The sequence below is a fragment of the Coloeus monedula genome (genome assembly GCF_965178545.1).
Source record: "Coloeus monedula genome assembly, chromosome: 3".
In the NCBI taxonomy this organism is placed as follows: Eukaryota; Metazoa; Chordata; class Aves; order Passeriformes; family Corvidae; genus Coloeus; species Coloeus monedula.
In genome coordinates this window covers 91,400,524-91,425,613 of record NC_138783.1, presented here as the reverse complement: position 1 = coordinate 91,425,613, position 25,090 = coordinate 91,400,524, and the positions used below count along the sequence as shown (strand labels likewise).

At 38.0% G+C, this 25,090-nt stretch overlaps 1 protein-coding gene across 3 annotated transcripts in view; it reads right to left on the bottom strand.

Annotated features, from left to right (window-relative positions):
- The window catches only part of NCK2 (NCK adaptor protein 2), an 86,177-nt gene that overhangs the window by 19,600 nt on the left and 41,487 nt on the right, over positions 1 to 25,090 (bottom strand). For all 3 annotated transcript variants that reach the window (XM_082278174.1, XM_082278173.1, XM_082278175.1), the window contains one exon: positions 11,792 to 12,033. In XM_082278174.1, coding sequence (XP_082134300.1) covers positions 11,792 to 12,017 — 226 coding nt within the window. In that variant the 5' untranslated portion in view covers positions 12,018 to 12,033. The remainder of the gene's footprint in view (positions 1 to 11,791; positions 12,034 to 25,090) is intronic.

Here is a 25,090-nt window from a genome sequence, read left to right as displayed (position 1 = left end):
AGCTTGCTGGCTTTAAATACGCAGTCTCTGCTTTCAAATACAATAAAAATATTTCCACCTAATTTGTAATCTTATAAATGATGCTATCTTGATTTTGTAGGATGTCCTGATGAGAGAATATAACCAGAACTACCTTAAATCTAAGGCAGCCCTATAATTCTAAGAAGGTTATTTATAAAGTGTGGAGAGAAGGCACAGTAGCTCTGTAGGACTTCCCATTGCTTTCCATTCCCTTGATGCAGGGAGGGAAAGCTACATACTATTTTGCCTCTCCTTCACAAAGACTAACAGAGGATATTGACAAATAAATCACTAATATGCATGAGATGCTCCAAACTGTCTACCTCAATATATACTCCTGTCCCTCAGAAAGTATATCATAGCTTACATTCCCTCTCCCCTTCCAGCACTAGCTGGGAAGATGATCTATACTTAGCTATCTCACATGTATATGAAGTAAAAGAGGTGCACAGGGCAACCCAGGATATAAACTGGACTTCCTAACACAAACCTGCTCAATTAAAAAGAAATTGGAAAAAAAATCCAGCAAGTACAAAGTAGACTATCCTGAATGCAAGATGACAACCCTCCAATTTAAAAGCATTCCAAATAACCAAGATGGAATCATTCCATTTTAGCTCTATCTTAGTCTTTTCACTTCTTGTATGCTCTTAATTCTGTACCTGAAAAGCAAAGATGTAATAGATGTTACAGAAAGGGACTGAAGCTCAGATCACTAAGCCCAAACCTGAACAGAGAAACTACAAAACAACAATTATACAGCTCCTCAACTGAAAGAAATGCATTAGAGGACAATGATCCAAATACTGACTAAAGGGCAGTATGTCAGCATCAAAAAGCTCAAGACCTCCTGAAAGTACAACAGTCATCTACTCTTTGAGCTTACTGCATTTTATTCCAGTTGACCCATACCAATACCAAGGATGATGTAAAGCCTTAGTAATTCTACCATAAGACCAGAATGCCCATGTTATACTATACTAATGTTTTTGAACATTAAGTAAGGGTTACAAGAAAATACAAGATCTTTATTACTTTTTTTTTGTTTAGAAACCTCAAAATCCTTAGAAGCCTGCCATAGATACTGCAGTTTTCTTGTAAGCTCCTTTTAGGAAGGGGAAGCAAACTAAATGCCATCTTTTCTGTACTAACTTCCTCTCTGAATTTCAGTGCATGTAGCTCCATTAATCAAGGGCTCTCAGGTTATTTGCAATTACATACACAAAACCAGGCCTCTCCATCTCCGAAGGGGAAGTAACAGGATGAAATGGCTCACTTAACAAAGCAGCCCATCTCCTCTGAGGTTTAGTCCTCACAGCCAAAACACAAAACCCCATAACTCACACAGAAAACGAAACTTTTCCTTTTGTAGATTTAAACTCAATAACTATAGAGTAATAATAAAGTAATAAGTGTACCTCTAGTCCTGGAGAACATTTTCCTCAATGAACAATTAAAAAAATATCTTAGAGGTTGATTAGTAAACTGGTAGAGCCCATATACAAGAAGAATGACATTTTTACTACATCAAAATACATTTTCCCTTTCTTTTCTCTTTCACTTTCCATTTTCTTTAATTTACAAAATCCCAAAGGATTTTGTAAAATGCAAACAGGAGTGATGGCAATGATTGCATACAATTTAGACAGTCTACAGCCTAAGTCCTAAATCAATTTCTAGTCCAAAATACAGCTACAAATAGTCATGCATTAGAAAGAGCACCCCTAAATGTCCACCTGACTGAGCTGCCCAGCCATTAAGAGAGGTGTCTGTCCAAATGCACTTGCTAAGACCACAAAAATGACTTGTCAGTAAACACGTTCCCCACTGAAGCAACTCTCAAAAAACATATATGTTTCCCCTTAAAGCAACAGAGGTGGGCATTCTCTCCAACATAGCAGCTTTGTCCTTTATGTGTGCATACATTGAATGCATGTCAATTCCTGCTTTATGGACAGACTCCACAAAGCAAAACACTTTTGAGACTCAGAAAATGGAAGGAAACCTTCCCTTACACACTCTAAGGCAAAGTCCAATTTCTTTTGGTGTGACTGCTAATTTACAAACTCTGTGTCGTATGAGAACGTGTCACAGTAGCCACATATTGTTCAGGTCTTCCAAACACCTGAGAAACAGAAAACAATGGAACTGAAGTGGAAACACGCAGAGAAAAAGAAACAAGTTAATACTTCAAAATATCCTGGAATATTAAACCTCAAGACAGCCCAAGGCCACCAAAAAAAGAAAAAAAAAAAAAAAAGAGAGAGAGAGAGATCCATCTGGCAATACGGAAAGAAGTTTCATATTGAAGGAAATAGCCACATCTGAAGGAAAATAATTCCCTGATGATTCTAAGGTAGGAGAAAGCACAGCCACTGTCACCTCTGTATTGAAGAATCTCTTGTCCTTTGAGTCACTGGAATTCCTTGGAAAATGGTGTCCCCAAGAGTACATACACAGATTTTTGCCAGTTACCTTAGCTTGGTCTTTAGAATGCTGACCCAGCTCCACACACCAAACAAGGTGCACAATACCTCCAACACCTCAGCTATTGTCATCTGGATCTTCGCTCTGCTACCACCTTCATGTGCTAGGACATGAAGCCAAAGGGGAGGGCAGTATGCAGAGCACACAAATACATGTACCCCCACAAATATGTACTTATGGAAAAAGCCTGACCCAGGCAGATAGGTGCAATGCAGTGACCCACACACTGCGGCCCCAGTTCTGCTGCCTCAGCCAACTTCAGTTCTCCCAGGAACCTGAGGGAAAGGAAGACAGAAGGGAACACAATACAATGAATCTAGGACAAGACAGTACTTGGAAAAAAACATACTCTATTTTCACTGGTTCAGAAGAGACATAATTAGCAGAGTGCCTAAAGTATTTTATTCTATGTAAAAAATGAAACATCAAAAGAGTTGAGGGTTCAGACACAAACTTTTAATGCTAAGAAAGTAAAAGACTGCCTCCACAGCTGGAACAGGGCATAGGAAGAGCTACTGGCAATGGAGTGACTCTAATAGTGAGCTGTGAAACTACCTTGGGAGCTAATTTTTGGGCTTGCTCTAAGGCCAGACATTACAGGTTGAAATATAACTGGCTCAGAGAGGGACAAAACCAAGGATCCTCCAAGGTGACAACTGAGGGAGATAATACCAAAGACATCAGTACACACAGCCACACTGAATTAAAGTGATCCTTTTATCTTTTCACACATAATTATGAATAAAGTCTCATTCTTCGACCTGTAAATGTCAATGTACCTCCAAGCACACACACACATTCTGCATGGGAAAGGGGGGGAAAAAGTATACCTATTAGATAAAACTTCTAACACAATACAAAGAATAAATTTATTCATTCAATATAGACAAAAATAGGAGGATTTCTTTACGCCTTCAGCCTTGCAACATTTTACTGCAGCCATCACAGTAGAAAAATCTGCTGAAAGGTAGCACACATCATGGTTTCCATTATATATTTGTTTTAAATTCTTGGAGCACCACATCCTTCAAATAATCTACCACAATAAATAATCTACCCCAATAAAGCTAAAACTTCAATACATGAAATTGTAAACAGAAAAAAGCAAACTTCTAAACCATTACAAGCTAGCCCTGCAAGAAGCTTCAGGTTCTGCATTCACTGCTGCTTTTGGCTTTTCACTTTGGAGCAGATAAAGGGCCTAGTGCAACATCCAGCAGAGAAACTTTTATCAAGCAAGAAAAGAAGAATTATTCTGTACCTTGAGTTCTCCAGAATATTCACCAAAATTTTTTGCTTTCAGCTCTTTAAAAGGCATGAAATTTTGTGTTTAATTTTCATTGGGGTTTTTTGTTGTGGTTTTGTTTGTTTGTTTTGCATTAGTCTGCTCTGCAACTTCAGATTTTTTCCTTCTCAAGCAGATGTTTCTTCAGAAATTACAACACAGTATTTTTTAGAAAGTCTAATTTTAATTCCATGAAGTAGAGGCTCGGATTCCTTTAATGTTACTTTCAGTGGACACAGTTGATATGCATATTAAAATTATTTAAATATTTGCAGGTGTACAAAAGGTCCAAAACCATAAATTTCCGAGTTATGTTTCGCATTCTAGATAAATATTTTAACATGTTATAGTAATGCTAATTCAAATTAATATACTTTTTGCCATTATATATCTCATTGATAGTGAGAAAGCAAACCCTACCCTGTTATCAGTATGTTCGTGTCATTGTCCACATGCAAAACTACTGCTATCAAGCATGTCTCCATATTTTTGAAGATCATCAATAAAGTGAAACTGCTGCTTTAAGTCCAGGTTTTAATGATCATGAGGCAGATATATCTCTAGAAAGCAGCAAAGCATTTGAATTACTTATTATACAAATCATCTGCTACCACTCCAGTGGCATCAGCACTGCCAGCACCTAACGCCACATGCTCTAGATGGGAATGGAAGAAATCTCTTCCCTTCATTTGAAATCATTGTGAACATCTCTCATTTCTCCTTTCTCAGCAATCTATGTAACCACAATGATTACTGTGAATATGGAAGAAATGCAATTGTTCCAGCTTTTTTTTCCCCCTGAAACTAAAGACACCACACCTAAAAGGAGTTCCCATCACTTCTCTCACTACCACAAAACCATGTTACTCAATTTCATCCCTGGTGAAGAGTCACCACTGTTGCCACACTGTCTCACTAACAAACATGCTTATTTTGAGCAATGCAACTACAAAGCAGCATAAAGCACAGCAGAGAAAGTGCTTTTGTTGAACAATTTCAACCATGAAATGAGCTATTCTAGGATTCTAGGAAACTGAGCAAGAATTTGTGCTGTATATAAACACTTCCACTACTTCCTCTCCCTAAATTTGAACTTAAATTCCTGTATGCCAACTCCTTTAAAGTGCAAATAGAGATAACTTACCCTCATCCTCCAAGAGACAACAGACATGCCACTACTGTCATGCCTACATTTTCTGACAAGCTAGAAAGCTTCAAAGCAACAATAAGCGACACAGAAAAAAATACTTTTATTTTTGCTGAATTCCTATGAGGGGATTGATTTTATTCTAATTTCAGCTAGAGGTATTTGGCTAAACAAAAACTTCATATAATTCCTTCTTAGGAATTTTTATATGTGATAAATAATTTGAAAAGTAGCTATATACTGCAGGAAGTTATTTATTTTTTAAAATCAGCTTTATTAAATGTTGGTTTTTGAATGGAAAGACTACCATTTCTTACAGGTCTGTGACAAGGAAGGCAAAAAACATTGAGAGCTTGAAGTTCTAAAGAGATTAAAATAACTTATGTTTGTCTTGCACGGTAGACCTGGTTTTATTAACATGAGCTGTATAAGGCTTAAGAGGCTGTACTATACAACAGTGTACTTATTATACAGTGATACCATATTTATTTTTATTTCCACCATTCTTTCATTCTGTAGCAATTTTTACACCCTTATGATGTCCAGAGAAGACCAGAATTGGAAATAACTAAGTGAGAACTAACAGAAATATTCTCAAACTGTTACTTGGTCATATTACGAATTTAATGTGCTTTCTGTGATCTTGAAGCTCATGAGGTTCAAGCAGGTCACTGATAAACAAACAAAATCATCAGGCAGAGAATACAGAAGACTCAATTTAGTGCTCTGACTGTGCCAAAAATACTGTGCATACTACTTATTATTACACTTTTAAAAACTAGTGTGGAAGAACTGGAAAATATCCAGCTAGAACTCACAACATTGGAGTCACATAAGTAACTTTTACCAGTGAAAGACTTTAGTAATCACATTTCAATATTTAAAACAAGATTTAGATGCAATCTGATTAATGTCAAAATAGCACCTTATACAATTAAATCTACCACATGTACCACATCAGAACTACCAAAATCAGATCACTAAGATATTTTTAAAAAGAAAAAAATTCTCAAAACCAAAGCAAACAAGCAAAAAAATAAAATAAAGGCCAATGACACACACACCAGAACTTAAAGGTTGATAATTTAATTGGAGAATGAGATTTCATAACCATGTTATACAGAACTATGGTGGTAATGGTTTAAATCCAAGTTGAAATATTGCTATGTAAAAAGGAAGTATACCAAGTCTCTTAATCAACAGTAAAGAGGAACAGTTAAGAAAACATTGCATTAAAGAATGACCAATTCCTCATTTCTGCCTCTTACTAGGCAGTGACACTGCAAAGAAAAAAGAGCTAACTTCCTGATCAATTTCCAAAAGAGCACCGAGAAAGTGGTACTAAGTACCTCTAAAATGGGAAAATATGAAGTTATAAATTTGAAAAAAACCCCAGCATTTTCATTAAAATAACTGGGGAGAGGGGGGAGATATAAAACTGTTAATTTCTGGAAGTGCCAGTATATATGGCATTCAGGGAGTGCTGCACAGATCTACAGATTGACCCACGCAGACACACACCCCAGGGTTGACAAACACAGGAAATACTCCTGAACACTCCTTATATTTCTGAAATAATGTGCTAGGAACACTGATGCAAGCAAGGACTGGCTTCTCTATACTACACCTCGCTTAGCAATTCTTACTTTCCAAATCTGGCACACTGAGTGAATTAAAACTAAAAAGTTACTGAAAAGTTTTGCAGACTTCCAGAAGCTTAATAAAGGAGCCATTTAAAGAGTCTCTCATGCAACTCAAACATCTCTGTAAAATGTTATCAAGGTTACTGTTACTTGCCGTCACCACCAAAACTCATCCATTTCTATTGTTCCTACAGATTTGCAAACACCTCTCCTGTATTCTTGCTGTCCAATCTCTCTTTCCATACACCTTTTATTAAACCTTTTTCTTTTGCAGGACATCTGTTCAAAAACCCACACCAAGAACAGAGTAGAAATGTCCTCAAGGTTTCTTATGTAGTTGTTCACTAAAGGGAACAAGACCAGAAACCTGTAAGAAAAGCCTATATGCAGTGCTGGTTGTGAAGCAAAACCAGTAACATTCAGAAAATCATGGATTCCCATGAAAATGGCATCCTGCTGCTGGATCACACGCTTCAGTCACTCATGGCACGCTGCTGCCTGGGGAGTTGTGCTGCTGCCAGGAAAATGACTTGCAAAGGGATGGAAAAAATGTAGAAGTTTTATTTTGAGTACACAAACAACTGACTTCTCAATTATTTTGGCTTCCTTTAGATAAGGTTTCTGTTTGGCATGACAGAGACAAGCCAGCAGGCATAGATCATCTTTGCTGCAGAAGGGGAAACCCGTGGAGTTACACTCAGAGGCAGCTCTGGGGGTGGTGCTGGCAAACACCCACTCCAACCAAATGGATATGGGAATTCCTTTCCACCCCCCAGCACATGGGAAGAATAATATTACAGAAAATTACAGTTTAAAAGATGCATGCTGGAGGTCTCTTGCTTAGTAAGACTTATTCAAAATGTATAAAAATTACCCTCCCTGCAAAAGAAGTAATGCAAAAGGAAACTATTTTAAACTTCATTATAATGAAGATGAAATTTTAATCACAGGCGTGGAAGTTGGCTTTTGCCTTAAGAATAGTAATAATTACCAGATTTCATTCAATATGAGCAAACAGAAGACAGCAATTTGAAATGGCCAAATTACCGTTTTTACTTGCAGTATCACTCAGCTAAGACAAAAAAGGGGAATGAGAAGATGAATCATTTAAAATACTCAATAGGTGGCCTATACACGATATTTCCATAATTAAAACTAGGCCATTGTTGCTGAGTATTCATTAGACTTCACTCAAGAAAGAGATTTAAGAAGACACAAGTAGTATATATCAAACAGAAAAATGACAAAACCAGACATCCATCAATAAAAGAATTACAAGACTCAAAGTTTCTCCAAGTAATTTAAGGAAAGTTAAAAGTTACAGAAAATTCCCTAATGTCCGGACTAAAAGAAGATTCAGTAGAATAGAGCAAGCCCTTAAAAAGGCAAAGACAAAGTGAACCGTGTAGAAAAGGCTATTGTTTTGTAAAAAGGCATAGGATGATTCAAAAATATCTCTTCAGAAATTTCTGGGGGTCATTTGAGATTTTGGGTGAGCTGTTTTTCAGTTCACAAGGAACTGCTTTAATGAACATATGCTAAACAAGTGTTAATCAGCATTTTAATAAGCACCCAACGCATTTAGGAGAGCTGTCTCTGAACACATTTTATTTGATATTCTTTTAAAAAAAATACTGAAACAAAATAGAAATTCAAGAAGAGTTAAGACACTGCTAAAAATGGGCTGATATTTTAAAACATCGAGCTGCCTATTCTAGGTACCCACATGTCCATTAACCTTCCAGCAACCCCAAGCCAAAAACCAATAAAGCTGATAGGACTCTATTAATAAAATATTCAAGGGGTGAGATATAATTAATGACAGTCAACAGTTCTGGGAAAATTAGTTTTTAGTATCAAACAGGCATGACTTCATTCTCTGATGAGATTATAAGTTTTCCAGATAAAGGCAACTTCAAAAAGGTAGTAAACTTTCGTGGTGTACTTTGGCTTTTGTGTACAAGACATCAACATAGTGGGATAAAATTTCATTAGAACACAGACTGCCAAAGATGAACAACTATTCAGATGATGCATCTTCAACAGCAAACGAGGGGAACTACTAATTAAATAGTTATAGCTTCTATGGGCCTGCCACAATTTGAACTATGGCTGTCACTTTTCATATTTATTGAATATAAAAGTATAAATCAAGCACTGGTAATTACTGTGGATAAGCACAAGAGTGGCAGATAGCTACAGGTAATCACATAGACAACATATGACATCACTTGCATGACAAAAATGCTTTCAGATGAATTTATTTTTTAACACAAGGAAATGTAATCTATTAAAGAAGAGGCAGGGAAAAGTGCATCTCCATGGGAACAACCATTTGCTTGAGCAACACAAGTATGAAAGGCGGGTCCAGGTACATCACTGGAAGTAGCTATGAGTCTGCTGTTTCTCTCCTGAGACTTCACAAGACTCATAATTAATTATTAACAGACTACTAAGTGACACTGTTGGATTTTTTTTTTTTTTTTGAGTTCAGTACCTGATATTTCAAGATCAAGGTTGGAAACAGATTTGGTTTAAGGACTAATACTCATGACCATCATTCCCAACTGTGCTGGTTTAGGAGGTATTTTAATGAGAATTTTCTTGTGATCCTTGGAGAGGCAGGAGTGATGATGCATTAGACATATTTGTATAGAGAGAACTTAAGAACTTGCTTCACTGGGTGAAGCAAAACTTTCAAAAGCTGTTTCACTAGATGAAGCATCAGTCTTGTAATTTGCAAGCCTTTGTTTAAAAGGAAGGAGTACATTTTTGAAGGCCTCTCAGAACAATGGCTCCTCTAAGGAAGGACACATACTCTACTTGTTCTGAATGGGAAATTACTGTACAGCAAGACAGGAAAGGCTTAAAGACTATAGTTTAGTTGAGGACTCTGATTCAAGCAAGGTAAAAAAAATAGTACAGATACGTGGTGCACAGCACACGTTTCATTAAGGTAAGGAGTTCACAGCACCTAAACTATTAAAAAAGAACACTCTTAAGCGCCAGCTCTTTTGGGTGGATTTTAAGAATATTCTGAATCAATTTGTGAGTTAGGTATGTGCTGGGGTCTCCCCCCCGGCCGTGCAGCCCTGGCAGAGGGGCCCTGAGGGCACAGGCACGGGGTTTCCCTGCCCCTGCTCAGCCTCGTTCCCATGGGTTGGTTTGTGTTCCCTGCGCGGGCAGAAGGACCCTCGGGTGCCGTGACTGGAACAGTTCCTGGGCAGAGCCCCGGCCATGCGGCTGGAGAAATAAACATCTCTGAAACAGCTGTCAAGAATCAGTCCATAGATATTTCCTTTCCACGGGACTCCTGGTTTGATATATGCGTGTTACAGTATCCCCGCTGTAACAGGTATGCCTTAGGCAGTTTCTCACTGTCACAGGATGTATGAGCTTAAAAGAGCATGAGAGGCGCTTTACACTCTGGATGCTCACCAGGTAAGTGTGGTCACAGCACACGAAAAGCCAGACTCCATCATAAGGCACTTTCGGCCTTGGCTGAACAAACACACCAAGAAAACCATTGGAAAGGGAACAGGGAATGAGTAAATTATCGTAACAGTGCTTCAGAACTTGAAAACCCATGTAGGTATGTGCAAAGGGCTGAGGCTTAGAAGATGTGACACTAGGGATGGCTCAGCCATGAAACCACCAAGCTTTTTTCTCATGCCTTTTCAGCATTCACCATCAGAGTGAAGGGAAGCACCCTGCACCATGCAGCTTAAGGTTAAGACTGAAAAGATAAACACATACATATGCCAGGACACACCTCTATTCCTTCACTTAAATAGATTTCTGTTGGACATAAAAATGTGTTTACATGAAGCAGATATTTCCCACATTTTACACAAAGACTTGAAATATTACTACAACAGAACTGCAATCCTTTCCTAAGGTACCTTTCAGACTAAATACATACATTAAATTTATGTTTTAAACAACATAAATCTATATAAAAGGAGCTTAAAGTCACAACTTGGACTTTGATTTTAACCACACAAATAATTAAAAAGGCATAACCACATCTCCTGGAACTGTAATCAGTATATTCAAAGAGTATCTGTAGAAAGGACTATGGTACTAAATATTACCATGGTAAATTTTATGATAACCTTGTTTGCCTGCTACCCATCCTGTAGTCCTCAATTTCCATGTACTTTATGACAACTTAGCAGTGGAAGACCTGGTAATGAAACAGTGACTAAGAAACCAAACTTGTTAGAAACAACACTGGCACAAGATAATCCTACATAAGCTATTGCTGTGTTATTTTTAAGTGAACCTTTTAGCTTTCTATTAAGTCCAATCCCAAATCCTAATTTTTCTGTTGAAGAGTCATTTTGTACAGCAGTCCGCAACAGAAGTTTTCCCTATGTAAGACTTCATAAAACAGAAGCAAAAGAAAACCCCTCAGAACACTTCTAATGTGCTTGTTTCTGTTTTATTAATAACATCCTAAAACACCACTAGTAGGTTTTCCTGGCATAAAACAACAACTTATCACTATGTTTATAAACTTCTCTAGCCATATGCAAAGCCCTTTTTAATCAGTCCTTAAAAATCAAAGAGGAAAAAAACCCATTTCACTTGACTTTCAAATAGATTTCTTTAAAATACACATAAAAATTTTCAAAGCTAGATTATTTTATATGTATGACAGACTGTTGTGAAGACTTTATGTGCAAGTATAAAATAGAATACATATTCAAGGACCTGGAAGTTGACAGAACATGCTGGACCACAGAAACTTAACCTCTGGCTCTGTACACAGCCACACTGTATAAGCCTATTCATACAGTGATTTAGCTTTGGCTATGAGAGCTATGCTGAACAATCCTGTTTACATCCTTCATCTTTCAAGTGAGAGGGTTGGCATGAAAGGAGAGGATTCAGCAGTTGATATGTGTGTGAAAATAACAGTTCTTCAGCCACTGAAAATACACAACCTCTGACAAACTGGAACAATAGTAACATCTTTTTCTGCTGGACGTGATGCAAGAAAACATGTTACAGATTTTTACATGTGATTCTCCACGCACACCCTCTGTCTCTCCCTCCCTCAATCATCCACCCACCATGTCACCTCAAACTAAGCATAAAGACAATCCAAACATGCATGTTAAAAAAAAATTGTATCTATGTTACATTCCCAACCTGAAACTCATCAAGTCAACTAAATGTACTCCAAAATACAGAAGGACTTACCCAATGTGTCTTTTAGATTTTTAACCAGAGAACCTTTCTTCAAGCTGTTTTTTCGCTCCACATAATTTGATGGCACATATCCCGTTTTGTTGGCCGCGTTTCTTACCCTCCACCACGTCTTAGAATCATCTAATAGCCAAAGACGCTCATTTTTCTTGATGTCAAGTTCTTGGTCCTGCTGTGCAGTGTAATCCCACTTTGCAATAACAATAACTTCTTCTGTCATCTTTCATGGAGTCCTTCTGCAACAAAATTTTAAAACATTATCCTCAGTAAATTATGTCATATAATTCTTACTTATTTTTTTCTTTGAATTCTTCTAAAATAAGCAAGAAAAAGGCTAGGGAAAAATTAGAATGCCATACAGGGAAAACCCTCTTTTAAAAATAAGGGAAGTCATATCGACCTTTCTTGCTTTTTTGCCACTTAAATATTACAATACCTTGATAGTAAATGCTGGTCATAATGTATTACATACAATTCCTCAGAATATATATAAAATATTATCTGGATATATAGTAACAAAAGCTAATTTATAAAATCCATTTAGGTTTTGCATATAGCATTATAAAAGTATCTCACATGTGGCATTACAAGTTCTGATCCAAGTAAAAAAATAAAATAGCAGCATTTCAAAGATATTTTTTCCTTCTGCACTAGTTTCGCATCCTCACACTAATGTCACATATAAGTCTTCTGCATTTAAACAAAGTTATCCATCTTTTTTTAGTAGAAAGTTAAGAAATAATTCAAGAAGTAATGCAACCCAGCAAGGAAATCTGCCATCAATAAGAGGGTACTGTCTTTAGCAAGTCTTTGTTCACCGTTTTGTGCAGGCAGCACAAAACTGCATTTAAGAGTCTTCACTCCTCCTTTGTTCCCAGGAAGATCCCAGCTCAGCACAGTCCTGCACCAGGCATTAGACAGGGGGGTGGAAAAGAGCACCCACTGGATTTCATTTCTTCCCTACCTGAAACATATCCAGAGTTCCATTAAGACTGAATGAGCTGTGTTTTTCTCACTCACCTGTAAGAACAATGATCTTTCTCAAAGCTATTTGTCAGCTGCACCAAGACAGCTGCATGCCTCGACATTTTCCTACGCATCCCAGCAATTACCAGGAACAATGTGAGGGAGCACAATAGTGTGCAAGGGTAAGTCCAACGCTAGTACCAATGACATTCAAATATATTATAATGCCAACCAAAGCACATTGATTTTACCTTCTAAATTCTGAGAAGTCACCTTAAGTGTTCTAATTGCTGCCATGAGGGTTAGGAGAGGGAAGTGGAGGAGGACAGAGAGGGTAGGAGGTAAGAACATATTTGAAAATCAATGTAGCAGATTTTGGGGGTTTTTTTAATAAAAGGTGTCGATTTTATTTAAACTACAGATTAGTAGAAAGAGGTGCAAAAGTACTTCAATCCATTCATGTCCAGTGATCTTTGTAACATTTGACTTTGTTGCCTAGGTCTTGGAAATTCACAACCCTATCTTCTCTGATACCTAATAGTTTATGTGACAGAAAGGTAATTAAAAAACCAAACCTCATTCAGAAATTCTGTTCAGCATGTAAGTTACATCACCTACACTCCAAAAGGGTTCCTTCTGCAGTCTGTAAATACACACGCACACACTTCCCCCTTTAGCTACAGTACAAACTGTGAAAACTGCATGCCAGACAACCCAGCTTACCTACTCCAGGAAAAATAAGTGCTTTCCTTATTTAATCTATAATCATGAAACACAATAGTGGACCCTATTATAAATTAATAGCCTCCTCTTATCTTGAATTTTGTTTCCAGAAGAACAGCATATAGGCCAGAGCTATGGTTGCTAAGGAAGGACCAGCAGTATTACCCCTCATGGCCAAGGAAGGACATGATTTTTGAAAACCTGAAGCTGAGTTGAACAGGTTTAAGCTCTCATTTTCCACTCAAAAACCAGAAAGAACATACAACAATTAGAACATTATTCAAATGTGCATTTGCATGGCTGAGGTCCCCAAGACAAACTTAAAAAGGAGCTATGATGCTTTGAAAACTGAAAAGCACAATCCTTACAATTCAAACAGGCTGTGACTTATGCAGTGGAACTGATAGTTTTACAAGAAATAAGTCAGTAACCATTCAACCATTTTTCCCCCCTAAAATAATAATCCCATCTGACAATGACAGAAGAGCCTGAGCTTTGGACCTCAGTCTCCAATAAACTGCCCTGCTTTCTGACTGACATAAAATGGACAGAGAGCCTACAGGTCGATAAGCTGATGTAGCCACAGGGGACTGCAATCAAACATGTTCTGGAGGCTGGTGTTGTCAATATAATCTATCTCTCCAAATTAGGTTGGTTTATTTTATCTCAGCAATTGTAAAATGGTCAATTCTTACTATTCCTGGGGACATGGAGAATATGAAGAAATAGGACATCATCAATGCAGTTTGCTGACGTGGCCACTACATAGGCTCCCCTTCTAAAAAAGGTTATTTTCACAATACAGGCCAGTTAAAATGACAAATATTACAGCATATTAATAATGAAAAAGCCCACATTAGGAAAAATATTTGAGGAGTGACTGGTGGAAAACTATTAAACTCTTCCCATACCTCTGAAGAAAAAAAAGAATTTGAATTGATCCCTATTGTAAAAGTCATCAAGTCTTTACCCACGGTGTTGGGCGAGGACAGAAGCACAGGAAGAGAATATTTACCAGGGCCAACAACATCAACTGTAATCCTCTGAAACTCACCCGGACAGGGTGCTCAAACCTACTCAATTTCTTAAATTCCCATTAGTGTAGATGTGTAAAACTGTCACTATGCCTGAGAAATGATGTCATTTCACAAGCAGACCACCCTTGCAATTTTGGCAGAAATATTCAGGTATAGAGAAGCCAAGTTTCTGGAGTACCATGCTCACACAACCCCTTTCAGTAAAGCAGTCCAGGTTTTACTAAATGTTTAGTGGCAGAAGCTTTCCTTCCCAAGTGGGGCACGATTTAGAGTCAAAATGCATAATGTAATTGCAGCTCAACATCTGTCCATTTAAAGCTGTACACATGTGTGTAGAATTTAGTTGTGTTGGGTTTTTATTTTTTTAGTTTTAGGTTTGTTCTTTTTTTGGGGGGGGGGGTGAATTTTATTTTGTGTTTTGGGGTTGTTTGCTTGTTTTGTTTAATTTTGTTTGTTTGTTTTTAATGTGGGGAAATACATTAAAGTTCTTAAAATTATTTTCTTATGATTACATCATTAGACTGGCTCCATCAAGGACAATATGGCTCTTCCTGTGACATCTGCAGAGCTAAGGTTTCCTAGTATGTGAATTAGGACACATTTGTATCCCAGAAGGGGGGCTCTAGAAGTAATAGTTTTGAAATGCTTCCACAACACAGCCATGTGCTAAATAAAAGATTATAAGCCGACAACATAACTAGATCTGGGGGAAAAATGAAAGGAAAACACAATGACACAGCCTCCCAAAGCATCTGAGAGTACCATAAAAACTTGACGTGGACTGAAAGCATGAAATTTCTTTAGTGTACTGCTTACAGACTGCAAAACAAAACATACCACAGTTCCCAAAGATTTTAATGGCAACATGAGATTCCTTCACATCAAGGACATGAAAATCCATTACTGCTAAGAGTGCACAACTTCCTTGAAAGTTCCTTCTCAAAAAGCTCAGAAGTCCTAGCACTGAAATACTGAGTTGTCTTCTCCTACCTGACAGAACAACATTCCACACTTTAAAAAGCACCAGTGAAAAGCTTTGAAATACTTCTGCAAGGAACTGTAAGTGCATGAAATGCAAATCTTACCTCCATACAATATTGTTTCACATGACCCTGGTTTTTACCTTACTGTATCAAGGGGTATTTGCTTTACTTTTATGGCAATCCAACTTCCAACCTTAAAAACCAAAACCACCACATTAAATGAGAGCAAACAGAACTCCACAACCCAGACCTTCAAAAGGTAATTCTTGTATCACCTACATGACCAATACACAACTCCAACTCCTTTTAATCCAGCAATTCCTTCACTGCTATCAGTCCTAAAAAACTGATTTATTTTACCAACATTGTATTTGCTGAAATGTTAAAACTAATATAGTTTAGACTGAGCTCATGTATTTTCAACCACTTTGTTTCTTCCCTCCAGTTTAGGTTTTGTTAGGAAAGGAGTCCTGTCTTCAATGGAAGCTGCCCTACTGAAGAAGCACACACGAACATTTTTCTACCCGAAATTGCCCTTAGGAGAAAGGGCAAAAACTGAAAAATTGCCCAGCCAAGAAGGCAATGAACAAAAACTCAGCGAAAGTCAAGTCAGTTAAGGCTGTACTGAAAGTCTGCTCAGAAAGGTGAGGAACATTAACTAACCATATGGCAGAATAAAGGCAGACATTGGTGGAATATCTAGTACTGTATCTTCTGTACAACTTCATGAGAAGAAAGCCCAGGAAAGAAAAGGTTATGTTCAATAAACTATCAACAACCCAAGAACTTAGCAATGACAGGAAAAAAAAAAACTAAACAGACAAAGGAACACCTATGACGTTTTGAAGCCATGCTTAAAACTGAACCATGCAAGTAATATTTGAGATTATGGAAACTTAAACATAGAGGAATGTAAGAGAATTGCTCCAACAAGCTTGTAAATCTACTAGTGATTCTTTATGTGAAAGATTTACTTGGTGTCATTTTAAATATCAAAATACATAGAATTGTTACACAGATCTCAGTCTCTTTTTACCAGGCTGGGATTTCAATCCTCACTCCCTCCCCCTCCCCATATAGGACTAATATATTTCTCCCACAATGACAAATAGGAAAAGACCCTTATCAACATTCTACCTGAAATGGAATCTTCTCCTATAGACTGACACAAGTTAACACTATGACTAATTTCATGTCCTGGTCCAGTGGGTAGAAAAGCCACATTTTTTTCTTGCCCTCAAGAAGAAGGTTCACAGGTATGTCAGGGTTAGTTAGGACAGTGCAAACAGAAGCTATGTTTGAGCTTTAAAGATGCAGTGAGAAAGGAAGCAGTTGCTCTCCTTATAATTTGTTTTGCAAAAAGGAACACGACTGAAAAATTACTGACAGTAATGCTTGAAATTTAATCCCTCACCAAGGGAACAAGAAAAAATTCTAATAATAGGCAGTGCCAATTGATATAATAGACTGTTCTGGAATTGGATGTCTTCCTAAGACACACTGAAAGAAAGGGACAGAATTCATACAGAGGCTTTTACATGACACTGATGTACACAAAACACCTAATTGCTATACAATATTAAATAAGGTATAATTACTATATGATATTTAGTTAATTACATGGGAAGAATGGAAAACAAACTAATGACATATCATGGTTTTCTCTAAGATTTGAAGGCTGAACAACCTCTCCTCCTGTCCCCAAACCCTGAAAAATCAAAATGGGTTTTGAACTGTGCAGCATTTGTTACTGACAGGCCAGCTATCTGGTGCCCACCCAGTTAATGTTTCATAAGCTACAGCAAACAGGCAGTATTTGGTCCTCTAAGACAATATAGTTGCAGAAAATAAATTTCTAAAAGCCTGTGTTCATCAAGACTTGTTTCATAGTACCTGGATATGCTTACTGTATTCTGCAATTAATAACTTCTATTAGATCACTTCATCTGAAGTATGCTCTAGGTCTGAAGCGTTCTTGTTTATGATGATGCAATCTCTGGTTAGCTTGCCTACAGTTTCAGGAAATTTGAAGTTTTGTTTTCACCTACAGTTTTTTTCTTTGTTGCATGTGTGGGTGTGTGGTTAGTTTTCTTGTATCAGCCTAGATGAATAGTTTTGATATATAGAAAAGTTTCAAAAAAACACATCTTTACATTTGAAATTTTTTCATTCAGTTCTTGAGAATCGGTAAACACCAACTCAAAGACAGTACTCAGAAGGCATTTAAAAGAGCCAGTAATGTGAATTCAGATAAACACTTGTGAAAAAGAATGCACCTTTTGGACATACTTTTAGCTATTTCCAGTGGAACATGTTTGAAGAAACAGAAAAATGTCATCTCCTTCATTCAAAGGCCAAAGTTAACCTAAACCAAGGAAGACCTATTTCTAATGATTCTCAAAATCTCAGAATGCAGAGGTTTAAAAAGAATAAACAAACTGACCCAAATTACGGCTAATCACAGTCCTTTGTTATAACCAGTAAAACCCTTTCCATGCTTTGTTACTTGGGCTATTTGCTGGTGCTTGGACAAATAAAGATGGATCACATAAAGGCCACTTTGTCTAACTGCTTTTGCAGTTTAACACTTTAGTACTTCACATAATATGTGTCAATCCACCCCAAGAGACACATTTCTTCAGAAAGAGGTCACTGCATCAAAAACTACTGTAAGACTACTGTACTCTCTCTCTTTTAAAGGAAGTTAACTAAACAGCTGTAGTGAACAAGCATTCATCACCCAGCTATGTAGTTCTGAGGTGTCAAACCGATACCTGAGCAAAAAAGCCCCCCCATGCCCAGGCAATCTAAAATAGTTGACTGTTTTAGCACAAGCTTGAAAATTAATTTGGGGGATTTCACTATTAGGTCTCATTAGGATGCATTGATTATAGAACTGAAAGTGATAGCTGAGTAAGTGCAAGTAATTATTATCTAATTTACTTTGATGTGCAAACTGGAGAGACAGTCACAATCAATAGATGCTGCTGTCTGTACTTTAGGGGTCAGTTTTCCAAAGGTGAAAGCAAAGATGAGTGGAAGCTGTAAAAAATGAATATGAACAAAGATGTAAATAAATTAATCCACTGCAAAGGAGGAATGTTTAGAATTACATTTCCAACCTACTCTCACAATTCAGCATCTACAAAAGAATTGGTTAAAAAAAGAACCTGTTAAAAAAGTGAGATAAAAAGCTCTAGAGGTTTCTTGTGTTCCCTCTCCCTGGTCCTTTCCTTGAAAAGGAAAAACCGATAGCAACAAGCTGAAGTCCAGAAAGGAAAACTGAAGGTATTGAAAGAAGTAAAATTCAGCTCATCAAGAACTATTAAAAAGGTATTAAAACTGCATTGGAGTAATTTAAGTATTAGTAAAAGAATAAGTAGAGAATTAGATAGAATATTAAGTGGACTGTACCTGATGCAGGAAAAAAGCTTAATACTTATTTCTACACTGTGGGATTATTTTACAGAGACAACCATTTTCTTCTGTGTCATTAACTAGAATATAAAAGTAATAAGAAAAATTTAAACAATGTTCAAATGCACCTCAAGATATCAGAAACATGCACAAAGCTATCACAGTTTTAACTATCCACTAATTTTTTTTTTCACTTCTTTTGAGATCCTGGTTTAGGTCTACCCATCTGCCGAAGCTGAACAGATGTACCAATTAGTGAGGGGACAGCCCCAATGACAGGACAATGCAGGAGTGACTCAAAGGCATGCTCAGCAGGTGCCGTGAGGCCGAGATGGCACTCCTGTTGCTGGATGTCCTGTTTTCTGGCAGCAGCAGGACATTTGTTCTTAAGCACAAAAAGCACTTGGTTTCCTTTCAAGTCACTTACGGGGGAAAAAAAATCAAAATACAACCAGAAAAGCATAGTTATAGATGAAAGGGTGAGAGCAATCCAGGCCAGTGCAACAGTTAATGACACCAGAGGCGCTACAGCCTGTGCACCCAGGAAGGACAGCCCTGCCACAGTCCCCTTCTACAGGCACGGAAAGGATGGGACTTTTAGGAGCTATTAAAAACAACACACACCCCAAACAAACTGAAATATGTTTGTTTGTTTGTTTTAATCCCTTAAGGTTGTCATCCCATATTTATGGAAGTATTTGAGTTAGGTTTTTCTTACAAGCCCACTGCCTTGTCTGATGGTGACCGTACTAAGCTTAGTTAAAGACCTGTTGAAGTGTTCTCTCTGTAATTTCTATTACTATCACTATCTATCTTTTAAGCATAGGTAAGTTATAAGGCTTGTAGTTAGTACTGTGAAACTGTAACGTGAGCTGCTATAATACCAGGCGGTATATCTCAAAATAAAAGGGAAGGATCACTCTCAATTAACCAGTAATTTAGAGCTGTACCAACTAACTTGACCTTGCTATCTACAGACCCTGTCCCCTTGGTGTGGCCTGCCACTGTTCATGGGCACAGTGGTGAGGGCTGGGGTTTGTTTCTGCAGTCAAATGCCTTTGACAGCTGCTAGGCAAGGTTGGCCTTTGTCCGCCCCACAACATATCTGATATCCCAATCTCTAATACAGCTGCAGCTACGTGCCAGCACCTTGTATCTCACATTGCAGAACAACAGCAAACAGGAAACCTCAAGATTAGTTTAGTGGTAACGAATTTCTGCATAGTTCCAATAGAGCACAGAACATAGGCATGTGTTTTTGACTTGTACGTGGCTTAGAAGTCTTTTTCAAAGACACACAAAGAAATAAAGGAGAATACATGTTAGAAACACCCAGAAATACATCCTTCCTGCTAAGGAGTCAGTACAGCATTTTACCATTCAACAAAAATGAAATCTTTGTGTGTTTATGTAAGAATGCATAAAAAGATGTTTGTAAAAAATTTCCCATCCAAAGTTTTCATGAAGTCTATCACACAAATGAGTCTGCTCAGTTGAAATAAGCAAGCAGGAACTGCTTCAAATGATCTCTTAAAATGTAAACTCAACATTTAAGGAAAAGGAATAGTTATAATCAAAAAGGCTACATCTCCTCAGCAAGACCCACTTATGTTTTACTTGCAGTCCAGATTCTTAGTGATGTCAATATCTGATGTTTGTAGGTTTTTCCAGCTCTCCAAGCCCCACTTCAGCAGGAAGGTGTAGCACAAGTGTCTGTCGTGCAAGACCAGTGGGGATGCCCTCAAAAGTAGAGGCTGCCAAGCACAATGAGGGCAATTTTCCAGCTCACATTTTTTCCTCTTTTCTTGAAAGCCAGAGTCACCTCACAGTCACAGGTGCCCATTATTCAGACTAATACAGCTTCATCATTTGAGGCATATAATGTCAGAAGTTGCAAGAAGAAACACAACACTAAGACTTTGGAAAATATCAAATAGGAATAAAATTGCTAATAGTTATGTGAGAAAGTGGCTTCACCAAACGCCTGAGCAACTTAGTGGCCTTCTATGATGGAGTGACTACAACTGTGGATAAGGCTACAGATGTTGTCTGTCTGGACTCCAGTAAGACCTTTGACGCAGTCCACCACAACATCCTTCTCTCTACTTTAGAGAGATATGGATTTGATGCATAGATTACTCAGTGGATGAGGAATTGGCTGGATGGTCACATCCAGAGGGTATTTGGACATTGATCAATGGCTCAATGTCTGGATGGATATCAGTGACAAGCAGAGTCCATACTGGGACCAGCACTGTTCAAGGTCTTCATCAGTGATGCAGATGTGGGAATCGAGAGCATCCTCAGCAAGTCTACGTGTAACACCAAACTACAGTTGACAAAACTGAAGGATGGGATGCCATCCAGAGGGACATGGACAAGCTCAAGAACTGGGCCCATGGGCACCTCAGGAGGTTCAACAAGGCCAAGTACAAAGTCCTGTGCCTGGGTCAGGGCAACCCCTGGTATCAGCACAGGCTGGGGGATGCAGGGATTGAGAGCAACCCTGTGGAGAAGGACTGTGGAGCATTGGTAGATGAAAGTCAGGACATGACCCAGTAATGTCCACTTGCAGCCCAGAAAGCCAACTGCATCCTGGGCTGCATCAAAAGCAGTGTGGCCAGTAGGTCAGAGAAGGTGATTCTGCCCCTTTACTCTGCTCTGGTGAGACCCCACCCAGAATACTGCATCCAGATCTGGGGCCCTCAGCACAGAAAACACATGGATGGGCCTGTTGCAGCAGGTCCAAAGGAGGACCACCAAGATGTTCAGTGGGCTGGAGCACGTCTTCTATACAGACAGGCTCAGAGAGTTGGGGTTGTTCAGCCTGGAGAAGAAAACAACCTTACAGAACCTTCCAATACATAAGAAAGATGGGGAGAGGCTTTTTAGCAGGGCCTATTGGGATAGGACAAGGGGTAATGGTTTTAACAAAAAAGACAGTAGGTTTAGATTAGATTAAAGTTTTGTTTGTTTTTTTTTTTTTAAATGAGAGCGGTGAAACACTGGAACAGGTTGTCCAGAGATGTGGAAGATGCTGCATCCCCAGAAATATTCAAGGTCAGATTAGATAGGACTCTCAGCAACCTGATCTACTTGAGGATGTCCCTCCTCACTGCAGGAGGGGTTGGACTAGATGACCTTTAGAAGTCCCTTGCAACCCTAAATATTTTATGATTCTATGAAAAGTAGCAGATACTTTAGCCTGCTAACTCTCTGGTGGTACAAAGAGAAAGCCCTCCAGGCTAAGGTAGGCTGCTGTAACATCAGAAGAACACAAATCTGAGTTCTGGCCTTCTACTAACCATGCAATACTACTCTAATTTTATGTGCTATTAACTCTTGTTTCGTGTTGTGAATTTCATACAAGCTAACCCTCCCAATTCCGTATTTTTTAAGATTTTCATTAGTAATACTGCTATACCACAAAATTTCCTCATCTGGTGCAGTTCAAGATACAAATGCTAATCAATGTGGCAGACTTTAAAACACATAATACTAAGTACTATCTTTCTATTTACGTGATAAGCACTCTGTTGCTTCAGGAAGCTAAGTTTTTAAAACTCTTTTGATGTTTTACTTGAAAAGGATATTTCTATAGCCTCTTTTGGAACAGTATGCCTGTTATAAAGCAGGCAGTGTTTGTTTTTAGCTTCTGACAGATGATTTAAATGTAAAGTTCTATTTCAAAGGACAAAAAGCTGGTATTTTACAGGAACAAGCTGGTATTGTAGCAGCTCACGTTACAGTTTCACAGTACTAACTACAAGCCTTATAACTTACCTATGCTTAAAAGATAGATAGTGATAGTAATAGAAATTACAGAGAGAACACTTCAACAGGTCTTTAACTAAGCTTAGTACGGTCACCATCAGACAAGGCAGTGGGCTTGTAAGAAAAACCTAACTCAAATACTTCCATAAATATGGGATGACAACCTTAAGGGATTAAAACAAACAAACAAACAAACATATTTCAGTTTGTTTGGGGTGCGCGTTGTTTTTAAGAAATGTGTATCCACATGTCATTCAGAAAACAGGCTTGGTCTAGAGACCAAGCAAAAAAAAAACCCCAGGAAACAACACTAAGAGAGCGGATTTTGGTAGTTAGATGATTTTTACTGTTTCATCTCACCAAGACAGTATTTTTGGAAGAAGGTATTTCCCCATATCTTGAAGACTATACATCTTTTCATGCCCTTTCATCATATACTTATCAGAAAACACAAGGAATGTGAACTGTCATCTTTGCTGATTTTAATTTGTTGAAAGATGAGAAAAAATAATGATGTCTGAAAATAAAGCAACTCCAATGGCAGACAGTTGGCTAATATCTCTCTTCCTAGCAAGCCCCTTCTCCAGCCTTTAGCCTCTACGTGCTTGTGCCATCTGCCCTCAACCTCCCTTTCCTGCACCTGCTGCTGCAATCCCCAGCAGCAGACAGGGCTCAGGCAAGTATAGGCAGCAGCTGCAAGTTTTTTTCTGTCTCCATCAGCAGCCTAATGCAGATGCAGCTACTGTGAATGACCCAGCCTCCGGTGACTTTTTCCACTATTAGTGCAAAAAGTCTTCTTGCTTTATTTTGAAGGCAATCAAGAGCAATGGTACATTCTAGACAGCAGTGGAAAACCCCAGAATGTGCAGAGAGGACATCTTCAGACCTTTTGGCTGCAAACAACATGAGACAAACAGCAAGGTGGCAACTTTTTTGGCCCATGTTTCTTGACTGCAGAGTAAACACAACAGAATCTCAAACTGCCTCACATTTAGATACAACAAGAGGGCCAGAAAAGAGCATTGGCTCACCTTTTCCTGAATTCTTTTAAAAGCAGTTCCAGAAAAATGATGCAGTTAATAAACTCTGCTTCCCTAAAGAAAATTTTTGGAAAAGAGACCGCATTTCACCTCTAAAACAACAGCAATGATTAATGACCACATCTCTGCGTTGGTTTATGGGTGTTTCTACAAAGTCAGAGACACAGATAAGCTTAATGTTTGTTGCTCTTGCTCTGGCTAACTCTCTCTCCATTCCCGGCAGACAGCATTAAGTTTACCTCTCTATTCAGAAACACATGAAACCAAAAACAAACAAGATAAAAGAGAGGGAAAGTCTGGGAAGAATAAAACATACCATAGGTGTCTACATAAGACAAAATTACAAATAATTTCACACCTAACAACATCTCCACAGCCCTTTACAAAAACAGGGTAGGAGGGAGCCAAGCACACAAGGTCAAAAAAAAATTCCAGATGCTCTACTGAGAGGACATTTAGGTAATATTAGCTTTATGACAGACTGGTGAAACATACTCTACAGAAGAACAAATTGAGTGTACCCCCGTTCATAGACTTTCATCCTTACTATCAATAAACCTTCCTTCTCTCCTCAAAATTAAAACAGTCAGCCACTCAGGACACTGTGAACACCATATAAAGGAGACATCCTTGAATTTCTTTCAAGATTCCAAATAATAAAGTGTTTGAAAGATTTCCTTCCACTGCTGCTTCTTTTCCCATAACTCAAACATTCAATGGTCTGCAGGAGCTATACTTCACTGGAAGTATTAGTACATTTATGTATTGTATAAACAAAGAACAGTCCTCAGACATAAGAAGTTTAACCTTGATCTCGCACAGAAGGACAAAGCTCAGAATCACTGTGGATTGCTACGTTTTACTGCTAATCCCTTGAAACACTGCTACCTACTTTTCAAGGGATTTCACTTTAAACTGTCTATAAAATGCTGAAAATAAAACTGACTGCTGACCTTCTGTTCCCCAATGGAAAAATCACATATTCACTTTTTAACTAGAAAGAGGAAGAGATGTTTGTTCAGTTCAAAACCCCATTTATTTCTAAAGTATTTAAGGGGGGAAAAAAAATATACGTTGTCCATTTCTAGACAACATTCACTCTATAGTCTTAAGCAATTTATCATTTGCTTTTCAAAAAAAAAAAACCCAATCAATCTACCTCCAAACAGTAGGAAAATGAGAAAACAATTTTAATTGTTCAAATAAATTTAAGCTTTTAGTTCACAGAGTACTAAGTAATTTAAAGGTCCTGTTTGGACTATACTCCTGTGAGCTTTCCAGTTTAATGTCATTTTAAATACTGACTAAATTCTTAGATTTCTGGATTTTCTTACCAACTCACCTGGGCCAAAA